The following is a 24205-nucleotide window of genomic DNA, read 5'->3' as shown; positions in this document are numbered from 1 at the left end:
TAGGTAGTATGGACATTTTCATGATATTAATTCTTCCCATCTGAAAGCATGGTATGTCTTTCCACTTTTTTGTGTTCTCTTTAATTTCTTTCAGTAGTGTTTTGTAGTTTTCATTGTAGAGATCTTTCACCTCCATGGTTAAAATGGATACCTAGGTTTTTTTTTTTTTTTTTTTTTGGTGACTATTGTAAATGGGCTTGCTTTCTTGATTTCTTTTTCTGCTAGTTTGTTATTGGACTATAGAAATGCTATTGACTTTTGGGTGTTGACATTGTATCTTGCAATATTACTGAAATTGTTAATCAGCTCTAAGAGTTTTTTGGTAGAGTCTTTAAATTTTTCTATATATAAGATTAGGTTGTCTGCAAACAAGAACAGTTTGATGTTGTCCTCTCCAATCTGGATGCCCTTTATTTCTTTCTCTTGCCTGATTGCTCTGGCTAGTTCTTCCAATACTATGTCAAATAGGAGTCGTGAGAGTGGGCATCCTTGTCTTGTTCTTGTTCTTAAGGGAAAAGCTTTCAGCTTTTCCCCATTCAGGATGATATTGGCAATTGCTTTGTCATAAATGGCTTTTATTGTATTGAGATAATTTCCTTTTATACCTAATTTGCTGAGAATCTTAATCATGAAGCAATGTTGAATTTGGTCAAATGCCTTTTCTGCATCAGTTGAGATAATCATATGGTTTTTGTCCTTGGTTTTGTTGATGTGGTGTATCACATTCTTTGACTTGTGTATGCTGAAGCAACCCTGCATCCCTGGGATGAATCCCACTTGATCATGGTGTATAATATTTTTAATATATTGCTGTAATCTGATTGCTAGTATTTTGTTGAGGATTTTTGCATCTATGTTCATCAAGGATATCAGCCTGTAGTTTTTATTTGTTGTTGTTGTATCTTTATCTGATTTTGGTATCAGGGTGATGTGGGCATACATCTGACAAGGGATTAATATCCAGAATATACAAAGAACTCAGACAACTATACAGTTAAAAACCAAATAATCCAATTAAACCATGGGCAAAAGAGATGAATAGACATTTTTCAAAGGAAGACATACAAACGGCCAAAAGGTACATGAAAAAATGCTCAGCAACACTAGTCATCAGAGAAATGCACATCAAGACCACATTGAGATATCATCTCACCCAAGTTAGACTTGCCATATTAAAAAGACCAAGAATAACAAGTGCTGTCGAGGATGCAGGAAAAGGGGAACTCTTTTTACACTGTTGTTGGGACTGTAAATTAGCACAGAAATTATGAAAAACAGTATGGAGTTTTCTCAAACAACTACAGCTAGAACTACTGTATGATCCAGCAATTCCACTACTGCATATATATTCCTAAGGAATGCAAATCATCATCTTGAAGGGATACCTGCACTCCCATGTTCATTGCAGCTCTATTTATAATAGCCAAAATATGGAACCAACCTAAGTGTCCACTGACAGATGACTGGATAAGTAAAATATGGTATATATACACAATGGAATACTACTAAACCATAAAAAGAATGAAACTCTGCCATTTTCCACAACATGGATGAGTCTGGAGAAAATTATGTTAAGTGAAATAAGCCAAACAAAGAAACAAATACCACATGGCCGCCAGGACGGAAGAAAGGGAGGGAGAAATGGAGGGAAAGAAAAAGGAAGGAATTAAGGAAAGAAAGAAGGACCACAATAATATGTTGAACTTTCAGAAGGAAAGAACAAACCTAAGGATACTAGAGATGCTGGGGAGGAAGGGAGGGGGTTTGAGAAGTAGGTTAGGTAAAGGGAATAAAGAAATACCACAATTTGTAAGAATGAATATGTTAATAATAAATTAAAATTTTAAATATTTTTTTAAAAAGAGTTGTAAGAAAGGGAATTAGAATTGGTTGTTGAGAAGGGAAAAAAAAAATTTAAGTCCTATACAGATTTTTAATTGAATCCCTAGTGTACTATTTTCCTTTTTTTCCCTCATAGTTTATACTATTTAAGGAACTCCAAAGCAAGGGACTATGTCTCTACTTTTCCACCTCCCAATGAAGAAAAGTCTGGTCCCAAAGAGAATGAAGAAAATGGTTTTTATAACAATATGATCTTTTTATAAAATCTGCCTCTGACAATATCAGAATCTACTCTTTACTAGTCATAAAAAGCCAATGGTCTAGAATACTATTTAAGAGAAAATTGAAGAGAGTTCAAATGTTTTTGATAATAAGGTTGAGAGAATAGGATTTTCTTTCTTTTTAAAAATGTTCACGTCATTTTGCTATTTGCACAAAAAAACTTATGAATACATACAGTTTATAACACCATAGTGAGAAATGAAACAAATATCATTTTACTGGAGAAGGAAGGAAGTAAGGGTGGGAGAGCAAAGAAGAATGGGAGGAAAGGAGACCGACACAAAGAAAATTAGAAAAAGAGAAAGAAAAGAAAATTTCAGCCAGTAAAATAAATATGGATTCATCAAATCATTTTGGGAAATCTAGTTCCCAGACAGTGGTTGTGATATTGGCATCAGTGTCTACACTCTTAGAGCTCAGCTGCATCTGGTGTTCTACTCCAAATTTCCAAGGCCCAAGCCCATGAAATCCTCAAACTTTCAGTGTAAGTTTTGAATTTAGGTATGGTTTCGTATAAGGCTACTCTGGGAAGTGAAATTAGAATACAATTCTTATTAGCATAACTGGTATAACACTAATCCTTTACAATTAAAATATGTGGAATATGCTAAAAAGCATATGTACTTCACAGGGCCTGGTTTTCCAAAGTCTTGCAGTTTCAAATATTGACATTGCGGAGGACTGGAAATTTTCCTCAGGCTATAAGTCTCTGGTGTAAGACAAAGATTTGTGGCACAGCAAGGTTGCTGGCTCAAGAACAGACAAGTTACTGATTGTTATGTAAAGATACTGAGAAATTGCTATAAGAAGGAATGTTTGCTAAGATCAAGCTTGTGTTGATAAGATCACTTAATTGTCTACTGGAATGTCATCTGGCTTGTTTCACTGAAAGTTAGCAGCCTATACTGTTAAACTATAACCCCACTGATGTCTCTTCCTGTAACTTCCTGGTCTGGAAAATAAATGCAGGAAGAGAACCCCAATTCAGCGTTAATTTCCTGAGGAAGGGATCCCTTTCGCTTGAGGGTTCCAGGGAAGTTAACCGCTTCAGGGCTTCTCACTGCTCAGAAGAGATGGGCTTTGAGTAATCCTTTGTGTCTCCATCACCTAGGGGAAGTGGGGTGACAAATCTGTGGGGGGCGAAGCAACACAAAGCAACAAAAATATTCCTAAGTATTGTATGAATCAAAGCACTAGATATTAGAATTAGAGAATTTAAGTATAATAAAAACTTATGTGGCAGGAATTTAAAAATTATTTTCTAATATGGTGAAATAAATTTTTCTGTGTAAAAGAACACATTTCCAACAAATCATTCCTTATACAAATACCTTTAAGAAAGGAGACATAAGAAACAAACAATCTTTTCTTTTTCATTTCCTTTAAGAGAAACTTATGATTACCAGGTGTAAGGTATAATATGTCTAAAAATTGTCGCAGAAAATTCAATAAGTAAAAGGACCAAAGAATCACTGCTATGTTACTGAAACACATTAAAATAAATATTTATATTAAAATCACATTTTATACTAGTAATTGCAAGGAGGAACTGAATAATATGAGAGTTTAATCATAAATACAAAGTTTTAGACATGAGCAAATGGACAACATAAATGCATTTATGAAGCTGGCTTTTAAAAACTAAAATATAACACAATACAGAACATATAAAAATGATAAAAAGAAGCGAAAACTTAAGTGGAAAAGGTGTGCTAATAAAGTATTTGTCTTTTTGATTTGGAGTTCCCTCCCTCATGTAGATTGCCCCTTAATATGGACTTTATTAAATAAGTCTAGCAATTAAACTATTTACATTAGTTAACAGTGCATGGAATTTTTAAAAACTCATAGATGTGTCTAACACAAATATGCACTAAAGAACACATGTGAAATAAAATATCCACTTTTATAATACAGTCTGTTATAATTCAATCTTAAAGTTACCTTTATCGTCTGTCTGCTTGTCTGAAATCGTTGATCTGATACTTGCTGTTGATGGAGAAGCTTTTCATTGACTTCTTTATATTCTTTAACAGACAATTCTGCTGCTTTCTTGGCATTCTGAAGTATACTGTTTTGTTGTTGCAAGGAGATAATCCGTTCTCGTAATAAAACAATATTGCTACTTGATTTCTGGGCAGTTATATTTTTGCACTTTTCTTTGTTGACTATGTAAAAATAATGTTGTTCATAATATTTAAAAAATCAGGTTAAATCACAAAAAACACATTGTAAATTTCATATGCATTCTTACCTTTGGTAGAAACTGCTGTATGTGAACTCTTTTGCGTATTACCACTCTTCTGAAAAGTTGTTTTTTTGGTATTCTTGTAATGAAAATAAATTGAAAATTTCATAAAAATTGGATAACTACTCAATAACAATGTCAAGTGAACCAATATAACAAGAAAAATCTCTTAACTTAAAAATATATTTATTTATTCAGAGTTTAAAAAGCTCTAGACAATAAAATTCTATAATTAATAACCAAAAAGTAACAAATGAACTTAACATATGCACTAAAGTTGAACAAGCAGGCAGAAGATACAGACACAAAATCAACTCAAAAGAAGTAGAATATCGTTATAGACTGAGCTCCTTGTTCTACTCTATCCCACTTCTCACTATTGCACTTCACTAGAAAAAAAAAAAAGTAGAAATTTAACCTAGAGTCAGTTTAAAAACCCACAATAAAAGTAAAATATGAATATGTAATAACTTATTCTCTGGGAATCTAGGTCCTTTTCTCAAATACTTTTGCCTATTGCATGTAGACAAATGGAGCTAATAACAAATGAAGCTAATAACCTTCTGACAAATGAAGCAAAAATAATGTTGTTGATATAACTTTCCTTGAAGCTGTCTGTATGTTTTCCTCATGACATTCCAATACACTGAGGCTAAATAAAATGAAGCCATATTAACTTTTCTTCCAAAATATTTCACCAATTTAAAAATCCTTTCAAAAAGAAAAACTGTAAATAGAAATATGTTTCAAAAATATTATAAATCCCAGTAATAGAATACATGATCTTGTTTAAGAATTTATTGGCTGAGAAACAGGAATATGTTCAATCTGAAAATTATTTTTTTAAAAAAGAACTTTTTCAAAGATCCCAATTCAGGAACAAATAAATAATTATAGTAAAAAATAGATTCATAATCAAGATGGCAGAATAGACGGTCCCCAGCATCACTCTCTCTCACAATTAACCAATTTAAAACTATTAAAAAGCAACAACTGCCAAGCTGGGGCCACTAGAGCTCAGCGGTCTTTCTCACCCATGAAGGTGAGAGAAGCCACGATAAGAGAAAGAAAGGACCACTTTGACTGTTTCGAGCCCCAACCACTTCAAGGCTGGCCCTGGGAGCACACAGAGCAACAGCTGGCAAATGCCACTGCTGTGCCGTTTACATGAAGTTACTTGGAGGCTGCCAGTGAAAAGAGGAACTTGGTGGTCCCCAGCCCAGCAAGACCACTAACAGGGTTCCTGTGGAGCCACATAGAGTGAAGGGTCACAGACAACTGAAAAAAGGAGCCAATCAAAGGCCAGTGAGTCATGGCAAGGGACCAGTGCACAACCCACCCCATGGGAAGTGTTTGGAGTGTCGGGGGATGGGGAGACAGGCCCACTGGGTGAACACTGGGGCACAGCATGGACAGTTGATCTGCCCTCCAATCAGCACAGGCCCACTCAGTGGAGACTGCTCAGGAGGATAGAACTGCAGGGGGTGCAGTTTGCTGAAGTCTCAGGCCCAAGTTCCAATCAAGATGGTGGAATAGACCATCGCCAGCATCACTTTTTCCCACAAATCAACCAATTTACAACTATAAAAATGTAATAACAGCCAAGCTGGGACCGCTGGAGCTCAGGGGAAGAGAAGGAGAGACCTACGGAGTTCATGAAGGGGGAGAAGCCACGATGAGAGAAAGAAAAAACTGCTTGGAGCATTTCAGGTCACGGCCACTTTAAGGCTGGAACTGCTGAGTGCATGGAGCAGGAGCCGGCAGAAGTCATAGCTGTGCCCTTCAGATGGAGTTACTTGGAGGTAGCAGGGGAGAAGAGGACCTTGGTGGCCCCCAGGACAGCAAGACCACTAATAGGGTTCACATGGACCCACACAGGTGTGAGGAGCCAGAACAGCTGAAAAAAGAGAGCCATTCAGAGGCCAGTGAGTCATCGCAAGGGACCGGCGCAGGGCCCGTCCCACAAGAATTGTTTGGAGCACAGGCGATGGGGGGAGACGGCCCACTGGGAGAACACTAGGACACAACAAGGACAGCTGACCTGCCCCCCAATCAGTGCAGGACCATTCAGAGGAGACTGGTCGGGAATGCAGAATTGCAAGGGGTGCAATTTGATGAAAAGATTCAGGCCCACATCAGAGTTTCTACACAACCCAGGTCATCCCGTCTCTGGAGAGCCGGAAGTACCTATAAAGTCAGCTATTAAAACCTGAGCTGCACAAAAAGTCTTCCCTAGGGAAACAGCAGCAAAGCAGCATTTAGCTCAACCACACAGCTCAAGTACTGGTTCCCACAGGAAGTTCCCCCATTTTAGAAGTAAGCAAAGGACAAAAAATTAGTTCTGGCCCAGGCACACAACAGGGCCTACCAGGGGACCAGAGGTGTGGAGCCGGGGACTGGACCACCTGCCCACAACCACGCACACTGCCAGTGCCTGGGGGACCACCCAGGGGCCCGGCATATGGAGCAGGGACCAGACCCTCGCCCACACCCAGGCACATCTCCATATCCTTGGGGTCCCGACTGGGGACCCAGGGCATGGAGCCAAGGATCAGACCCTGCCCCCCACAACCAGGCACACCACTAGTGCCACACCACTAGCGCCAAGGAGCATACTGAAAACATCACCTCCATGTGGGTGACCCACCACAGCCATCACAGCTGCTGCAAAAGTGGCTAGACACCACAACTGCCACGCAGATGACCTGCCAGCAACTGGAGTGCATTGACACAAGGAGAGTCACCAGCAGAGACCAAAGAAAAGAATAGGATGTCTCTCTCCACAAAGACCATTCCAGAGTGACAGAAGAAGTATTTGCTCTATGATAATATTTGGGGACCTGAACACATCTTTCAGCATTGGACAGATCATCCAGGCAACAAATCAACAGAGTAACCATTATTCTTTCAAAAGGAAAGAAGAAATCTAGGGTTATCAGTGGTGGGAGGGGGATTACGGAGAGATTGGACAAGGAGCATAAAGAAGAAGTACAATTTGTAACAATATACATACTAGTAATATTGATTTGATCAATATATGTTAACATTGAATCCCAAAATATGTATAATCAATTATGATTCAATACAAAAAAAACCCCCCAAAAAAACCCTCAGGCCCAGACACCAAGTTTCCACACAATCCATGTGTACCAGACCTCAAAAGACCCGGAAATGCTTACAAGGTCAACAATTAAAACCTGAGCTGCACAAATAGCCTTCCCCAAGGAATCAGCTGCAAAGCAGCAATTTAGCTCAACCACAGGGCTCAAGGGCTGGTCCCCGCAGGAAGTTTCCCCATCTTAGAACTAAGCAAAGGACAACAAACAGGTTCCAGTACAGAGTTTAAGTAGTGGGGGCAGCTAATAATCCAACACAGAACTGAAAGAAAACACAAAACACCCACAGATCAGAGACAATGTTCTGATATTAACAAGTCACCAACAAAGAACACCTATAAAACCTAGAAGGACTGGAAGCCCCCAGCTCCCAAGCTGGGGATGGGGAGGGCCAAAGGCCTCAGCCATGACCACCTGAGTGGCCATATCCAGTCCAGCAACAACCACTGAGTCGCCACCAGAAGCACCCCGGGCTCCTGAGCCAGGGTGGTGGGAGGCCGAGGGCATCAGCCACACTCCCCCGATATCTGCATCTAGGCCAGTGATGACCACCAGGCCACCACTTGAAGTGCCCTGTGCTCCCAAGCTGGGGTGGTGGGGGTCCAAGGGCCTCAGCCACACCCCTGTGACATCCACGTCCAGTCCAGCAATGACCACAGAGCCACTGCTAGAAGCATCCAGGGCTCCCCTGCTGGAATGAGGGGGGTGCCATGGGCCTCAACAACATATTCTCCTCCTCCCACCATATTCCCCTCCCCTTTCCCCTCTCTCCCCTCGCAACTGCTCCACAACAACATCTTTGAATGTAAAAATAAATAAATAAATTCAATAATAAAAACAAACATGAAAAAAATAAATTTGACCCACTGTTACTTTGACAATGAGCCACATATTTTATGTTGATAGATACATAAACTATGCTGTAGTATACATAAGGCATGGACCTAAAGTAATAAAAATGTTTTAATAACACATATACCAGAAACTTGTATCTAAAGTTTTCCTTTAATCTAATTAGTTTCAGAGATTACAAAATCCTAACAATGTTTCATTTCTCAAAATATTTTTGAAATACCTCATCTGAACTTGTCTTCAAAATCAGAAGGAGGTATATTTTTTAAATGTTTCACTGCTTAATTAAAATTCAATTAGTATTTAAGTGTCAGTCACATACTAAGCACTGTAAAAAAATCCAAAACAAAACTACCAATTAAATTACCAATATTTGTCACCAGACTTGGTATCAAATTAACTGGACCAACCATAAAAAGAATTGGGCTTCCATTTACAGTACAATAACTGATTAGAAATTCATAAAAATTCTCATACTATGAAACAAACACCTATTTTTTTTTAACATGGCAAAACATCAAGGGAAATTCTCAGAGGCCAAAAATGAAGTGAAGCAGAATCCACAGACAAATGAGTAACCAACAAAGTTGCCAGCAAAATGTAGGACAACTGAAACCCCTTGTGGTCTTAAAATTCCATTTAAATAGAAACACAAAAGACAGAAGGCAAGAAGGAAAATCTAGCCTCCAACCCAAGATGGGAAATTTGGGGTTACAAAACTAGGACGCTGTGTATATCAACAGTTTGTTTCTTTTTATTGATGAGTAGTATTCGTGGTATGAATGTACCCACAATTGAACAGTTCAGCTACTGAAGGAAATTTTGGTTGTTCCCAGTTTTCAGCTATTACAAATAAAACCGCTATAACCATTCACGTATACAGTTTTGTTAACATAATTTTTCATTTCTGTGGGATAAGTGTCCAAGAATATAATAGCTGGGTTGTATGTTAAGTTCAAGGTATGAGAGATCCAGTTTCTCTGCATCCTTGCCAGTATTTGGCATTGTCACTATTTTTTATTTTGGCTGTTTCACTAGAGGTGCATCTTATTATGGTCTTAATCTGATAATGGTTGATGATGTTGAACATCTTTACAATGTGCTAATTACCAAAAAGGATATATAGATGGCTAAAATCTCTGTTCATGTCTTTTGCCTATTTTCTAACTGGAAAGTTTGATTTTTTTTACTGTTGAGTTTTGAGAGTTGTTCATATATTCAAGATGCGAGTCCTTTTGTCAGATATGTGGTTTGTAAGTATTCCTCTTACTCTGTGGCTTGTCTTTTCATCCTCTAAGTAGGGTCTTTGGCAAAACAAAAGTTCATAATTTTGATGAAGTCTAACTTATTAATGCTTTCTTTTATGCTTTTGGTATCATGTCTAAAAACTCTTCACCACACCCTAAGGCCCAAAGATATTTTCTTATATTTCTTTCTAAAGTTTTATAATTTAATGTGTTAATTTTTGCATAAAGTGTGAGGTTTAGGCCTAGGAATATCCAACGCTCTGGCAACATTTGTTGAAAGACTATCATTTCTTTATTAAATTGTTCTAGCACCTTTGTCAAAAACCAGTGCTCATACTTGTGTGCATACATTTCTACATTCTCTATCCTAGTATGTGAATAATAAAGCTTTTCTCCTCTCTTGGTGGGTGTGTGCTGTCATCAGTCTTGACATCTGAACCAATTATGGTTGATGCCACCCTCTATGGGGCAAACACCAAACAGTTATTTTATTTTTTGGTTCTAAAATTCCCATTTGGACCTTTTTTTGTATCTTCTATTTGTTTGCTAAGAGTTTCTATTTCTTATTGAGATGTTCTGCTTTTTTCATTTATTTCAAGCCTGTCCATAATTGCTTGTTGAAGCATTTTTATGACAAGCGCTTTAAAATGCTTGTCATGTAATTCCAACATCTGTCATCTTGCCATTGGCTTCTGTTACCTGTCTTTTCTCATTCAAGTTGAGATTTTCCTGGTTCTTGGTCTGATGACTGATTTTTAATTGTATCCTGGACATTTTGGTTATTATGTTCCTGGATCTTAGGCCTGCTGTGATATCACACTGATGGGGCAAGGGGTGCACCATCTAATTACTGCCAGTTGTGAATGGAAATCCAGTCTCTGTTGACAACTCTGGCTGGGGAGGGGCACCTCACTACTGCTTAGTGGGGGTGAAAGTTCAGGCTTCCCAACAGGACTCTGCTGATACCATCATGGCTAGGAGATGAAGGGGGCCTTATTAGTGTTCCCCACTTGGCTTCTACCAACACCATGGGGAGGGGTTTAGGGGTTTGTTAGGTATGGGAGGTAATGAAAGTCCCTATCTCTGCACTTAGCCTCTGAAATCACCCTGCTTGGAGGGGAAAGTGGCACCTCTTTACTGCTGGATGAAGATGGATGTGCAGGATCCCTCTGTGGTCAACAATGACATGCAGGGGAGGAAGTCATTACAGCTCCCCACTTGGTCTTCTAGGACATCACAGTGATGGGAGGAGGAGGGGTGAGCGGTGTCTCCTTATAGCTAGGTGAGAGTCAAAGTCTAGGTTCCCACTAGGTCTTTACCAATGCAGGCAGAGATGGGGTTGCAATTTTTTCCCATGGTGTTTGGCTGCAGTAGGGCACTTACTATGTAAAGTTTTCTATCTTGCTAGGCTTGCTTTTTCCTGGTCCCTCAGCTAGAAAGAGCAGAGTTTTATTGGAAGCTTTTATCATCTAACCTATTGGGGTGTCCAGGTTGCAGGTTTCTTTGGCATCCAGGCCAAGATACATGAAGCAAAATGAAAACCCACAGAACACACCACTATGTTGTTCCTTGAGTCATGAAGTTCCTAGGTGGTCTACCACCTTCTCTCCACCTCTCAGAATCTTCCTACTGTTTTATATTAATTTATAATAAAACAATCACTATCAAAATACCAAAAAGATTTTTTGATGAACTTAAACTGATTCAAAATTCATTTTGAAAAGTAAAGGACCAAGAGTAATAAAGATACTCTTGAAGTACCACAAGGTGGGGAATTGTTCTATTAGCCATCAAGACTACTATGCAAGAACAGTAATGAGACAGCATGATACAGATAAATAGACTTATGAACAGAAGAAAAGGTCTAGAGACATATCCACAGGTGTATACACATCTGATTTACAACAAAGTGAAACTGTTGAACACAGTGGACAGAAAATTCACAACAAATGTAGCACTATTGAGTACGGTGAGAAAAAGTGTGAAAATCCCTATCTTACATTATTTGCAAAAACCAATGCTAGACATTGATGTGAAAATCAAAACAGTAAATCAGAAAATATATATTAAAAAAAACATAGAAGTTAGTATAGGAATATACCTAAGTTGAGGTAGAGAAATAATTATTATACAGAATACAAAAAGTGCTATTCATAAAGAAAAAATTCATAAATTTGACCACATTGGAATTAAGACATGTCCTTCAAATGACTCTATTACGAAGAGTAAAAAGGCATGCCATGGAGTAGGAAAAGATATCTACAATGTATATAACCAACAAAAGGTTCACATGTAACATATTTAAGAACCCCTACAAATCAATAAGAAAAACATAGATAGCTCATTTGTAAAATGGACAGACTTGAAGAGGCATTTTTTTTTTTAATCATCCCTAATCTGAAATTGAAGAGGCAATTTGCTTAAGAATTCCAAATGGCCAATAATCACAAGAAAATACTTATTGGTAATTACAGAAATTTAAACTCACAATTATATACCTCAAAATACATACAAAAGTGGATGAAATGAGAAAGACTAACATACCAATAAAGAGCAGTAATAAATTTCCATAGTCTCCTGGTGGGCGCAACACTTTGGAAAATAGCATTATCAATGAAAATCTTAGAAATACATAACCTATGGTGCAGTAATTCCACTCCTAGGTTTTCAATATAGAAATGTTCACACTTATGCAACAGAAGACATGTATAAGAATATTCGCTGCAGCATTATTTGCAACCCAAATTTCAACAACAGAATGGACAAATTGTAGTATATTCAGACAATGAATACACTCATATGTATATTTACAACAAAAATGAATGGACTTTGCATCGTACTGAACAAAAGAGGCCATATACAAAAGACATACTGTATAGATTCCATAAAATTCAAAAATAGGCAAAATTAACCACAACGCTAAAGGAGGTAAAATTATAAAGAAAAAAAGAAAAGTGACTAAACTAAAGTCAGGAAAATGGTACCTTTGGGGTTAGTGAGAGGTTCTAATATTATACAAACACACTTGCTACAATTGGGCCTTATTTATTTTCTGACTTCCAACAATACGTGTATATCTAATCAAAGTAGTTCATACTGTACTGTCATATGAAAGGAGTTATAAGTTACTTTTATGTACAAACTCATTAAACTGACATAAAAGACTACAACTAAAGAAAATTCCCAACCAAATAACATATGGCAAAATAGGTGATTTCTGGTTGGTCCCAGTACAGTGGTGTTTGTAAGTAAATGATCACAACCAGTTACAGATTTCTGTGTTCCTTCTCTCTAGCCTTAAGAAAAAAAAAAAAAAAAAAAAAAAAAGGTGATTTCTATAAAATCTATATATTTATCAATCAATTAATCATCAGCCATTCAGCATATAATTCTTGGTCTGAACTTTATTCTGGTAGTACCTAAAATAGACCTTTGAAATCCTTAAACTTTTACCAAAGTTCTGGCTAGATCTCAAAAATCAAACTTTTTTTGGATTTGGTTTTAAAAGAATCCTATAGGTTAATTCAAAGACAACCTAATTTTTATAACAAAATTAAATTATCTTTCCTCAATTTTTCACTGATTTATGCTGAATAGGTAAACCTTTGGTGCCATGATGTATCAGTGGTAGGAATTATTGAATAAGTTGTACTGGAACATTAATGTTTCAAGATTTAAAATACGTTTGAGAATTAGGTAGAAATCACTAATTTAAAGATTTAGTTATACTAAACAACTTTATTATCACAAAGGCTAATATAAATACAGAAGTTTCTTCTCTTCATATACCTGAAAACAATAACGAGCTTATTACCAACCTTTATTTTTTTGATGAAATATAAACACATTAAGATTTATGTTTATAAGAATAGTATTTATTTCTATTTTCATCTATGCAAAAAATACTGTAATAAACTGGTATTTAAACATTACTAAAAAGTGAATGTTTTCTTCTGTATACTTCAAAGAAGACTTAATTTTTAAGGATTCAAATTAAATCACTAGCAACCTTTACTGATTTAAGTTATAAGCCCACAAGATAAAATTAGTAACATAGTTTACAATTAAGCAAACATGTGTCATATTACCTTTGGGGTTTTGCCATCTGTATCTGAATATATTTGGACTATTTCTTTTCCTTGTGCTTGGCTGTCTTCTGTTTGATCACTTTCTTTCTGGTCTCTTCTGTCTTCTGTAGGACTTATTTTCTCAGATGTTTCTACAATAATTGTTCCCAAATTTTGAGAGGTCTGTGTTTCAGAATCACTGCTTTTGGAGAAAAGCAGAGACAAAAATATCCAAGAATAGGAGTTGTTAACGTGCACTTCTTTTAAGGTCAAGACCAAATACTATTATAGAACCGATTTATATATATCTATAAGTTTAATTTGGGCATTTAGTGGTTCTCAATTTAAAAAGAGAAAAATTAGTTTAAAAATATTTTACAAAATTATAGAATCTCAACAAGAAAATAGATTAGTCTATAGTATTTCTACCAAGCATTAACTCAGGAAACACATGCTTTAACATTTCCAGGGTTGGAACATATGCTATGTTCTGAGCCAAACCAGAAAGGTTTAATATTTCTAAAGAAAGTTTTTCCTTCATCTGGGACAAAATTTGAATCTCTGAGGCTTTCACTCATCGATTCTAGTTCCATCCCTTATGTCTATTCGTCATTCAGTAAAATACTTGTTAAGCACTAACTATGGGCCAGGCACTTTCCTGGTCATGAAAGATAAAGCAGTAAGGGAATAAAGTAGAAAAACAATCTCTGCCCTCATGTAACTGTTATCTTAGTAAGGGTGGGGGTACAGAAAACAAGTAAGAAGAATAAGACCCAAGGGAGCTAATGGTGCAGAGGAAATCCAAAGGCAGCCCGATGAATTCCTCCATGCTCTTGGAGGCTGCATTTTGTTCTATTCAGGACTTCAACTGATTGAATGAGGACTATCTCCATTGTGGACGGCAATGTGCTTTACCAAAAACTCACTGATTTAAATGTTAATCACATCCAAAACCATCCTCCAAGATGACAAATAAAATTAACTATCACAGGAGGCTACTGTCCTTGTAACACTCAACTTGGTTTCTTTTCACAGCAGCATCTCTTCAGTGTGGGGCTTGGTTTGGTAAGGAAGTTTTTGTCTTTTTGTATAGACAGTTCATAGGAGAAACCCTGTTTCAGCATGCCAGACATTATAATGGTTCCCTGACATTTACTTACAAACTAGATCCTATAGACTCTCCTCCTAGTTTCAGTTGCTACTCAGATTGGCCTGCTGCATTTCCTGGTGATTGAATTAGAGAATTCATATTTTTCTGTTTCCAGGCCATCAAACACCAATTTTCTCTCTCCTAATATCATGAGGATCTTGTAGCTGCTAGTGGTTATCCCCACCTGTTCATGTCAACTAGTTCTATTGTAGATATTATCCTTGACTTTTTGGTTATGCCCTCCAAGTCGTTTATTTTGATGGGGGATTTGTGGAGATAAATCTGTCACTGCTGCAGCAGCTTCCCAGCAGTACCAGCTTTTTAAATGGAAAAAAAACTGCCAACAGAAAGGGCATGTGCTTAGGTGTCTATAACGTTTCTCGTTGCTCTTGTCAGAGGCGCCACATACCACCTCTGTCTGCTACAGACATATTCAGAATCTTTGCTTTGCTGAGCCATCCACTCAAGCTATCCTGTGCACAGCATTGCCCGTTATCTATTGGGTTGTCTTTCAATATAATAATATATAGGTAACCTTTAAATATTCTGGATATTAGTCCTTTACCTTCTTTACATGCTGTAAATACGAGTACCTTCTTCAAGTTAGTCTTCTGACTTTCAACTGTTTTTATATTGTCTTTTGTCATAGATGCTTAAAGTCTTGTTAATTTTTTTCATATGTGGCTCTGTATTTTCATGTCTTGCTTAAGTATGCTTTCTAGAGATCCTCCAAGATTATAAAAAAGTAATCTTGTAATTTCTCACAATACTTTTAGAATTTTCACTCTGTCATGAAATCTCTAATCTATATGGACTTTATTTTTATGTAATGTATCTGGTAGTCAGACAGGCAATGAATATTGTTGAATGATTAAATAAATGAATTTATTCACTTCACAGTCTGTTATGCATTTCATCTTGTCTTCCATCAAAAACTTAACAAAATGAAAGAAAGTCTACTATTGTACTTTACCCTAAAATAGTGTGTCAAGAGATTAACTGTATGCAAAATTCTATGAATCCAAATCTAGAGTAATCTATAAAAAAGCAATGAAAACCTAAACAGAATTATTATTTTGAGAAAGCATAGATACATCTATTTTTGACAAATTTATGGAGAGCACAGCAGAAGTAGGATTTCAAGGAGGGTCAAATGAACAAATAGGTCATTAAAAAAATAACAGTATAAAATTTTCCAAGATTAAAAATCTTTGCAATCAAAAAACTAATGGTTCCATTAACTCCACTGAAGAAATCTGGGTTGAATTAAAATCATCTTGAGAAATAAATTGTTTTAGCTTACCCAAGTTTACATCTCTTTAAGAGATGTTCATGGGACATTCATTTACAGAATCTACAAATGGCAACATAATGTAGGCCTAAAAAGGACCCATACTGGCAATCTGTGGAAGACAAATCTTTGTTATCTAAGACTGTCCAATTTCATTGTAACATTTTTAGAATCCTTGACCATCATTGAGAATGAATGAATGAATGAAGAAAGAAATGCACACACTTCACACACACAAATATCTTAGGCGTAGGGTGGGAGGAAGAGTTTGGAACTACAAATAAAATGATTCATTGTAATAACAGTGGCAAACACTTACATAGGAACTAACATATTTTAGGCTCTATTTTAATGTATTATCTAATTTATTTCTCACAATGTGTCTATGAATATGATCCTATCACTATGCCTATTTTATGGATGATGAAACTTGAGGCACACACAGGTCAAATAACACGCCTATGGTCACACAGCTGGAGGATGTTAAAGTCAGGAATTGAACAAAGGCAGTGTGGCCACAGAGTCCATGGTCCTAACCCTTAAGATGCACTCTAAATAATGGTACAGTTGTGTTGTGGCAGGGGAAAAAAATCCTTTCCTTTACTTACTTTATGTTCTCAGCTGGAACATAAACTCTGTAACAAAAGGCTGATTAACAAAAGACACAAATTTGCTTAATGTAAGTTTTACATAACACAGGAGTCTTCCTAAGGAAATAAAGACCTGAGTGTTTCTAATACTAGGTTTGATGAAGAGTGGAAAGTCGTGAAAAAATGTGATAGGACAAAAGGGTCTGGAGCTAAATGTAGTAAACTGCGGGACACTTAGCAAAGACTACTCATTCAGATTCATCTTAGAGTTCCTCTATCTTTAAAGATAAGGATGTCTTTCCTCCAGTATAGAAAGAACACCTCTCACATGACAGTCTTACAACCTACTTCAGCGGTGGTCAGAGAATTCTTCCAGCACCTGCCAATTCTCAAATTTCCTCAGCTATTATTTCCTGAGGTACTGTGTCCCAAACACTATCAGTTGGAATCATCTGTTTTTATAAAAAGTGGTGCTGCAAGTGAATATACTGCTTTATAAGTGAAAACAAAAGAGAGATAGAAAGGGCTTTAGGACTTAGGTTGAAAACTTTAAAAGGATCAAAATGGCATGATATTCCTGAAGCAAAAAATTTTTAAAAAGGTCAAAGATCATTAGTGTCTTTTAAAGTAATTTTGAATGAAAATAAAATGCACCAGTAAGAAGAGACATAAAGTCAGTTAGGACAAACACATAGACTCACGAACATTTATTGTGTGTTTGAGAAAAGTAACCAGGCAATTAAAAAAAGAATTTAATGATAAGAGAAAATAGAGGTAGAAATTATAATTGTAGGGATGGAAAAAAAGGACCTTCCCTCTACCTTTCTAAATTCTCAGCTGGGGCTCCTGTAACAAAAGACAGATTAACAAGAGAGAGAGAGAGAAAAAAACAAGTTTATTAACAAGTTTATCACACTCATAACACATGGGAGTACCCAGAAGTGAGTATCTCAAAGAGACGGCTTAGAACTCCAACTTTTAAAGCATCCTCAACAAAGAACAATAAATTTTTTAAGAAATGATAAGACAAAGGACCTTGAGTCCTAAGGAGCAACAAATCAAATATGGACAAGTATGTAGGAAACTAATGGTAGATAAAGGTTAGTTAGTAGAGTTTGTTATGTAGATTCCTCTGGTGCCATCCCCAGGCTCATTATGTGCTAAAGTTGTCTCAGGTCTTTACCTTTTGCCCTTTCTTGTAGAGGGGAGGAGGGAAACCTTTGTAAATCTATGCACCACTTTTCGGAGAAGGGCAGAGAGCTTTTCTTGCATCTGCTTTTTCTCAGTTGCCTTCAGCTCAAAATAATCCTTATGCCAAAGTAGTACATTTTGGGGTGGCATATTCTGCTACCCTTTATAATCTACTTAATAAATTCTTATTTCTGTGCTTTTCCCTACAAATTTCACTGTTCTCATTCTTTAATTTGCTAGGGACACTGAAATTGTATTTCTTCTTGAAGGTGTAAACAATTCCTCCTGGTTATCACCCATCACTGAATAGGCATGCTCTTATAAATACTATCCAACCATGGGAGATAAATATTAATAAGGTGATAATTATACAATACTGTATTTTATGTATAAGACTAAGTTCTATTTTTCTCAGTATTCAAGTAACTTTCTTATATTTCAGACTATGAAAAGCTAAAAGAAATAGAATTTTCTGAAGTCCCTTAAGTTCCACTGCAGGATTGCTAATTGTTTGAGAATTCTTTGAAGCTGAGTGATTCCTGAGACTGACTGTTCCTTCAGACAGGAAATGGGACACTTATTACAGTGTAAAATTGAGTTTCACTACTAAATAACTTAAACGACAATATTTTAAGATATATTCTGTGATACATCTTCCAAAATATGTGATGTTGTGCATATGCACTAATATGATGAAATCAGAACTGAGTGTATTACCTAAATTTCATGTATTTATTCATACATTCATACATGCATATAAATGAACTGCACTGCCATATTGTGAATGCTATGGTAGTACCAAGTGGCTGAGACTAGAATTTTCTTGAAGATTCAGATTAATTCTTAGTGGGTTTTATGTTAAATAGGATTTTATCTCTAATTGCTTTTGAGAGCAGGGAAGAACCTGCAAAGTGGTAATAAGGAAATGGGAATGGAGATTTAGTCTTATAGCCTTATCTTCACAAATTTGGTTTTTCTTTATCTGCCTGAGGACAAGGGGCTTGACCTGATGATAACTTAAAACAGTGATTCCCAAACTTGTCTGCACATTGGAATCAGCTGGGAATCTTCAAAAAATACTGAAGTCTGTATCCCACCCCCAAAATTATAATTTCTTTGGCCTAGGGTGTGGCCTGAATTTCAGAATTTTTATAAGACCTCCAGGTGATTCTAGTATGCAAACAAGTTTGGAAAACAGGTTTTAAAATAATTTGCAGTTCTATGTCTGTGATTAAGAAAACTATCTAGAGGCATCCCAAATCTGAAACAGAACCACTACTGAAGATTTAAAAACAAAACAAAACAAAACAAAAAAACTAGGGAAAATAAAAAGGATGTATATGTCATTATAAAACCAGGTAGAATTTTAAAAATTATGGTAAATTGGACAATTTATTAGCAATTATGGCAACACTGAACTTTCCTATTGTCCAGGTACAATAAGAAGATGTTATATCATTCATCTGCCTTTGTGATTTTACTGATGTGCTGCAACTGCGTATATGAATGTATAGCCAGGGGTAAGAAAGAAATATTATAGATTTTTAGTATTCTCCTGTTGCTATCCACTAGGGGTTATATAACTTAAGACTAAGAATCTGTAGAGCTATAACTTTAAAGAAGTAATTTTTAACCACCATTCAATTAAAGTTAGTACAATGACTTTGCATAATACATACATGAAATAATTAGTGAAGATGGTTCTTAATTTAAAGGATGTTAAACAGCTTGTAGACATCTGGTAACAAGCTGAAATGGGTCATTCAAAATTTATCTAACTAAATTAAGGGGGGAAAATGTTTCTCCTCCCAGGTTGGCATGTCACAAGATAACTAAACCGACTTAGTAGGCTTGCCTGGGAATCCTTAGCTGTCAGTGGTGAATATGCAAAGGGCCAGCAAATTAAATCAACCTGCCAAACTGTCAATTTCAAGCCTCATGACTGCATGAAAATAGCATCACTGGAAGAAATCAAGCATTGCCTTCTTTTGGGTTTCCTGGCACCTATTCAAATACTCATGCAGTTGTGGCTAATTTTGCATGCAAATTTCAGTCAATAAGCTCAGAACAAGACCTCCCAAGATATTTCAAAGGATCTGACAGTATTTTTTCTGAATACCAAATCAACAGTAGTTGAAATTCAATCTCCATTTGCCAGTTCTTTACATATGCAGTGTCCCCACCACAGAGCTAAGTTAATGAGACCCTTACCTGCTTTCACTCACATCCTCCCAGCCATCCTTGCTGAGGTTCTCAAACACACTGCTCATAACCTTGATGGAGTGATTGAGAACAGTGTGGTGACGACCCACAGAACACTTTTTCTTGGCAGCTTTAAATTTAACCTTGGTGGTGGTTGTTTTACAATCACATTGCCCAGATCTCACTTCCATGGTGGCCATCTCAGATTTAGCACTGTCTGCTGAATGGTGAGATTTCTCCATTGGATTCATCAGCTCTTCACTTTCATTTCTCGATGCATTAGCTTCCGCCACTTGTCTCAGGGAAGTGACTTCCCTCTCCAGCTCACTGATTTTTACTTGAAGTTCAGTTTTGTCTTTTTCTACATCTTTACTCCCCTTTACTAGCTCTTCTAGCTCTTTTCCTCTGATCTCTGCATCTTCTTGCTGCTGTTTTAAGAGGGATTTCAGGAAATCATTTTCTCTCATTAATTTTTTATTCCCTTCTTTTAATTTTCTCGACCTTTTCTCAAAAGATTTTAGCCGATTTTCCAATTCAATGATCTAAACAGAAGAGTTTAATTTATAAATTAAATTAATTTCTTTTATAAATCCAAAACCGTAATCTACTGTACTTTTATTATCATTCTAACTTATGAAAAAAAAATTACATTTGGCACAAGGACAAAATAAGCCTAAAGTACTTAATTTTTAAGTAATTCTAAGGTGGTGTCTATGAATACATTCAAAAATGCAATAATACATCTGTTGAATAAAGGACAGATGGTAAAAGAGTTAAAATTCTACACAAAGTGCCATAGGACTAAGTATGTTAATAAATTGCAGAGTTTTCTGAGATCGTAAGTGCTTTGGCTGTACACTCTATTCATCGTGGAAAAAATATTTTCAAAGAAAAACAATTTACACATAAAGTCAAAAATAGGTACAGAGAGAAACTGTATTAATAAATACCATTTCTCTTCAATATTCAACAATCATATAAAAAAGTGATAACTGAATACAAAATAATCTATAGAGGCTGCTTTTTTCCTAATTTAGAAAAACATAATTTTAGTAGTTATGTGGTCCTTAGCTTATACACTAAAGGAACATTTTACCAAAAAATAAAGTCTAATCATTTCAAATTACAATGATTTCAAGGTTACAAATAAATTTTTCCCATTACTTCAATATACAATGTTCATGCTGTAGGACATAGCAATGGTCACATATACTTCCTGGCACTAAGAAATTTCAAAATCTATTTGGAAAGACAGACAATTGCATACATAAGCTCAATAAAGGATATGGTCTATTTGCCATCAAGGAAAGAGCAATTAATTCTAATTTATATAACAATTTCATGGAGGAGTTGATTTATATTTAGATACTGAAAAATAAATAACAAGCACTACTATTTGTAAAGTACATTTTTACTATTTACAAAATAGTTTCACAAACATGATCTCCTCTTCTGATCATCTCAAGAACATGAGGTAAGTAGAACCAATAATTATCTTTTCAGAATAAAAAAGAGAGATTCTGAAAACTTAAATTACACATAAGGGTAAACCTTTCCTGATTTGAACTGGAATTCAAATTCAGGATTTTGTGCCCCTCCCAGTATTCCATAAGACATATGAGAAGAAGTCACCCAGATATATATACGGAAAATGAACAAAAAACTGGAGTCAAGAAAGAACTGGAGATAAGCAAGAAATCTAAATAATTGAAAAACAACACAGACTCATATTTACTTTTAAAACAAAATTCCTCAAAGGAGAAACATTTTTGATATATTGAAAACTGCAGGGATCTGAATGCTTGTGTCTGCCCCTAATTCATAGGTTGAAACCTAATCACCAATGTGATGGTACTAGGAGGGGGGCTTGTGGGAGGGGATTAGGTCATGAAGGTGGAGACCTCATGAATAAGATTAGTGCCCTTATAAAAGAGATCCCAGAGAGCTAGCTAGTTCCTTCTGCCACGTAAGGACTCAGCTAGAAGGCATCACCTATGAAACAGAAAGCAAGCCTTCACCAGACATTGAGCTGTGGGCACTTTGATGTTGGACTTCCTGGCCTCCAGAACTGTGAAAAATAAATTTCTATTGTTTTAAGCTTATCAGTTTACTGGTATTTTGTTATAGCTGCCTGAGGAGACTAAAACAACTACCAATGATTTGAAATAACAATATTCCAGAATACAAAGAATAAAATATATGCATATTCTTAATACTTTCCAGTTTGCTGAACTTGACTTATGATGGTGAAAATGTAAGTTGTTTCCCAAACATAAGTTTCAATCATCTCTGATTTACCTTCTGTATCCTCTATTCTTGTGAGTTCAACCCCGTCATTTAATTCAACAGTCATTTACTGATTGGCTATCCTCTCCTGAGGCATGGATATTTCCCAACAAAATAAGAATCTCACCTAACTTTAATCACTTCTATTCCACAGTATGATATACTCACCTACTGCTGGACCTATATCTTTATAGGGACTACTCTTGACCTGGAGTATAGGTATATGAAAAATTTCGTACCAGACTATTGTAGACTTCTGTGTATTTCTGTAAAAAAGATTTTATTATTCTATCTCAGTGCAAATACTTTAATGCAGAGCTGGTTAATGTGACAAAAAATACAGTGTTCAAAAAAACAAACTCTGGCTGAATCCCTTTTACTTCTTCCAAATCACTCTACCTCCAAATTTTATTCTCCATTAGGTAAAATATATTACAGACAAATAAGAAACATCACCTTTCATACAACCCTCCAATTTCTCTCAGTGGATCTTTAATCACTGCCCCAAACAAGATATTTTCAATAAATACAATTTAAAATATTTTAGCATATTAGGTTTCAGGGTAGAGTGAGTAGAATACACTCTATTTTTTAAATATACATTTGGTGCAAATAAGCAATTCCTTTTTTAAAAAATATTGACTTTGATAGTGATAGTATAAAAATATTAATAAAGAGTATGGTCTAGGGGAAACAGAATTTTGAGTCAGGTCTGTATCTCACTTCCAGCTCTGGTTGCTTTAGCTGGTAAAATATTTAACCTATTTTTTACCTTTAGTTTACCATCTGTGAAATCGGAACAGTAATATCTACCTTGCAGGTTTGTTGTGAGTATTAAATGTGATAATAAACCACAATTCCTGGCAGACAGTAAGTACTAAACAATTTATTATCATCATCATCATCTTATTGTTTCTATTTTCATTAATCTTAACAGCTACCTAATAAAATTACTTGAACTAAAATATAATTATTTGTGCTAAATATGCTGAATTAGCCATTAAATCAATTTTATAATTTCAAATAAAATAAAACGTCATGAACAAAGGTAACAAACATCTTAAAACTGAGATTTCAGTTCTGGAAATTAGCATTATTTTTTTCTTTTGATTAAATTCCATCTTAATTTGGGTACAACTCATGAAAATTCTATATATGTCAGGGCTCAGAACACAATACCCCAAAGTATGGCACCTTGCAATGCTGAGTACTTTGAACTGAAGGACACTGGAAGGCCTCGGAAGCAAGGTCTCTCTGACCTTCTCCTGCCCTTCTGTCTCCCCTGCCTCTTACTCCCCTGAAACGAGTCACAGAAAACAGAATTCCTCTCATCCAAGGCAAGTCATAGGAACTAGAACTCCTCTCCCTCAAAGCAAACCATAAAACCTAGAAAAGTCATTTCTCTCTTCTGCTTTCTCCCTTGAAGACTCTCATTCCAGAGGGGTCCTGCCCCATACCAGGAGGAAGGAATGCCAATAGGTTAAGAAGAATCTGGACAGACAGGACTTGTGGGTTTCCCCCCTTAGTCTATTACCATTAGATTATATCCCTTTGTCCAATCATATTTCTACCCGGCTGTCTGTTCTTCATCAAACCTTAGCATAAAAACAGATAGTTCCCTGGGCTGGCTGGTTAGCTCAGTTGGTTAGAGCACTGTCTTGTAAAACCAAGGTCAAGGGTTTAGATCCCTGTACCTACCAGCTGTGCAAAAAAAGAGACAGTTCCCTGAGTCTTTGGGTCTTCATTCTGAAGCCTCCCATGTCATGTAAAATTTGGATTAAATAAATTTGTTATGCTTTTCTCTCATTAACCTGTCTTTTGTTATAAGAGTGTCAGCCATA

General features: G+C 36.1%; 1 protein-coding gene across 1 annotated transcript in view; it reads right to left on the bottom strand.

Moving 5' to 3' along the window:
- The window catches only part of CNTLN (centlein), a 289401-nt gene that overhangs the window by 78449 nt on the left and 186747 nt on the right, over positions 1–24205 (bottom strand). Inside the window, exons 15-18 of the mRNA XM_063081076.1 lie at positions 20088–20620; positions 13677–13856; positions 4379–4470; positions 4069–4292 (exon numbers count right to left, since the gene is read on the bottom strand). Coding sequence (XP_062937146.1) covers positions 4069–4292; positions 4379–4470; positions 13677–13856; positions 20088–20620 — 1029 coding nt within the window. The remainder of the gene's footprint in view (positions 1–4068; positions 4293–4378; positions 4471–13676; positions 13857–20087; positions 20621–24205) is intronic.

This window comes from Cynocephalus volans, chromosome 16 (genome assembly GCF_027409185.1).
Source record: "Cynocephalus volans isolate mCynVol1 chromosome 16, mCynVol1.pri, whole genome shotgun sequence".
Lineage (NCBI taxonomy): Eukaryota > Metazoa > Chordata > Mammalia > Dermoptera > Cynocephalidae > Cynocephalus > Cynocephalus volans.
This window is presented reverse-complemented; position numbering and strand designations above follow the sequence as displayed.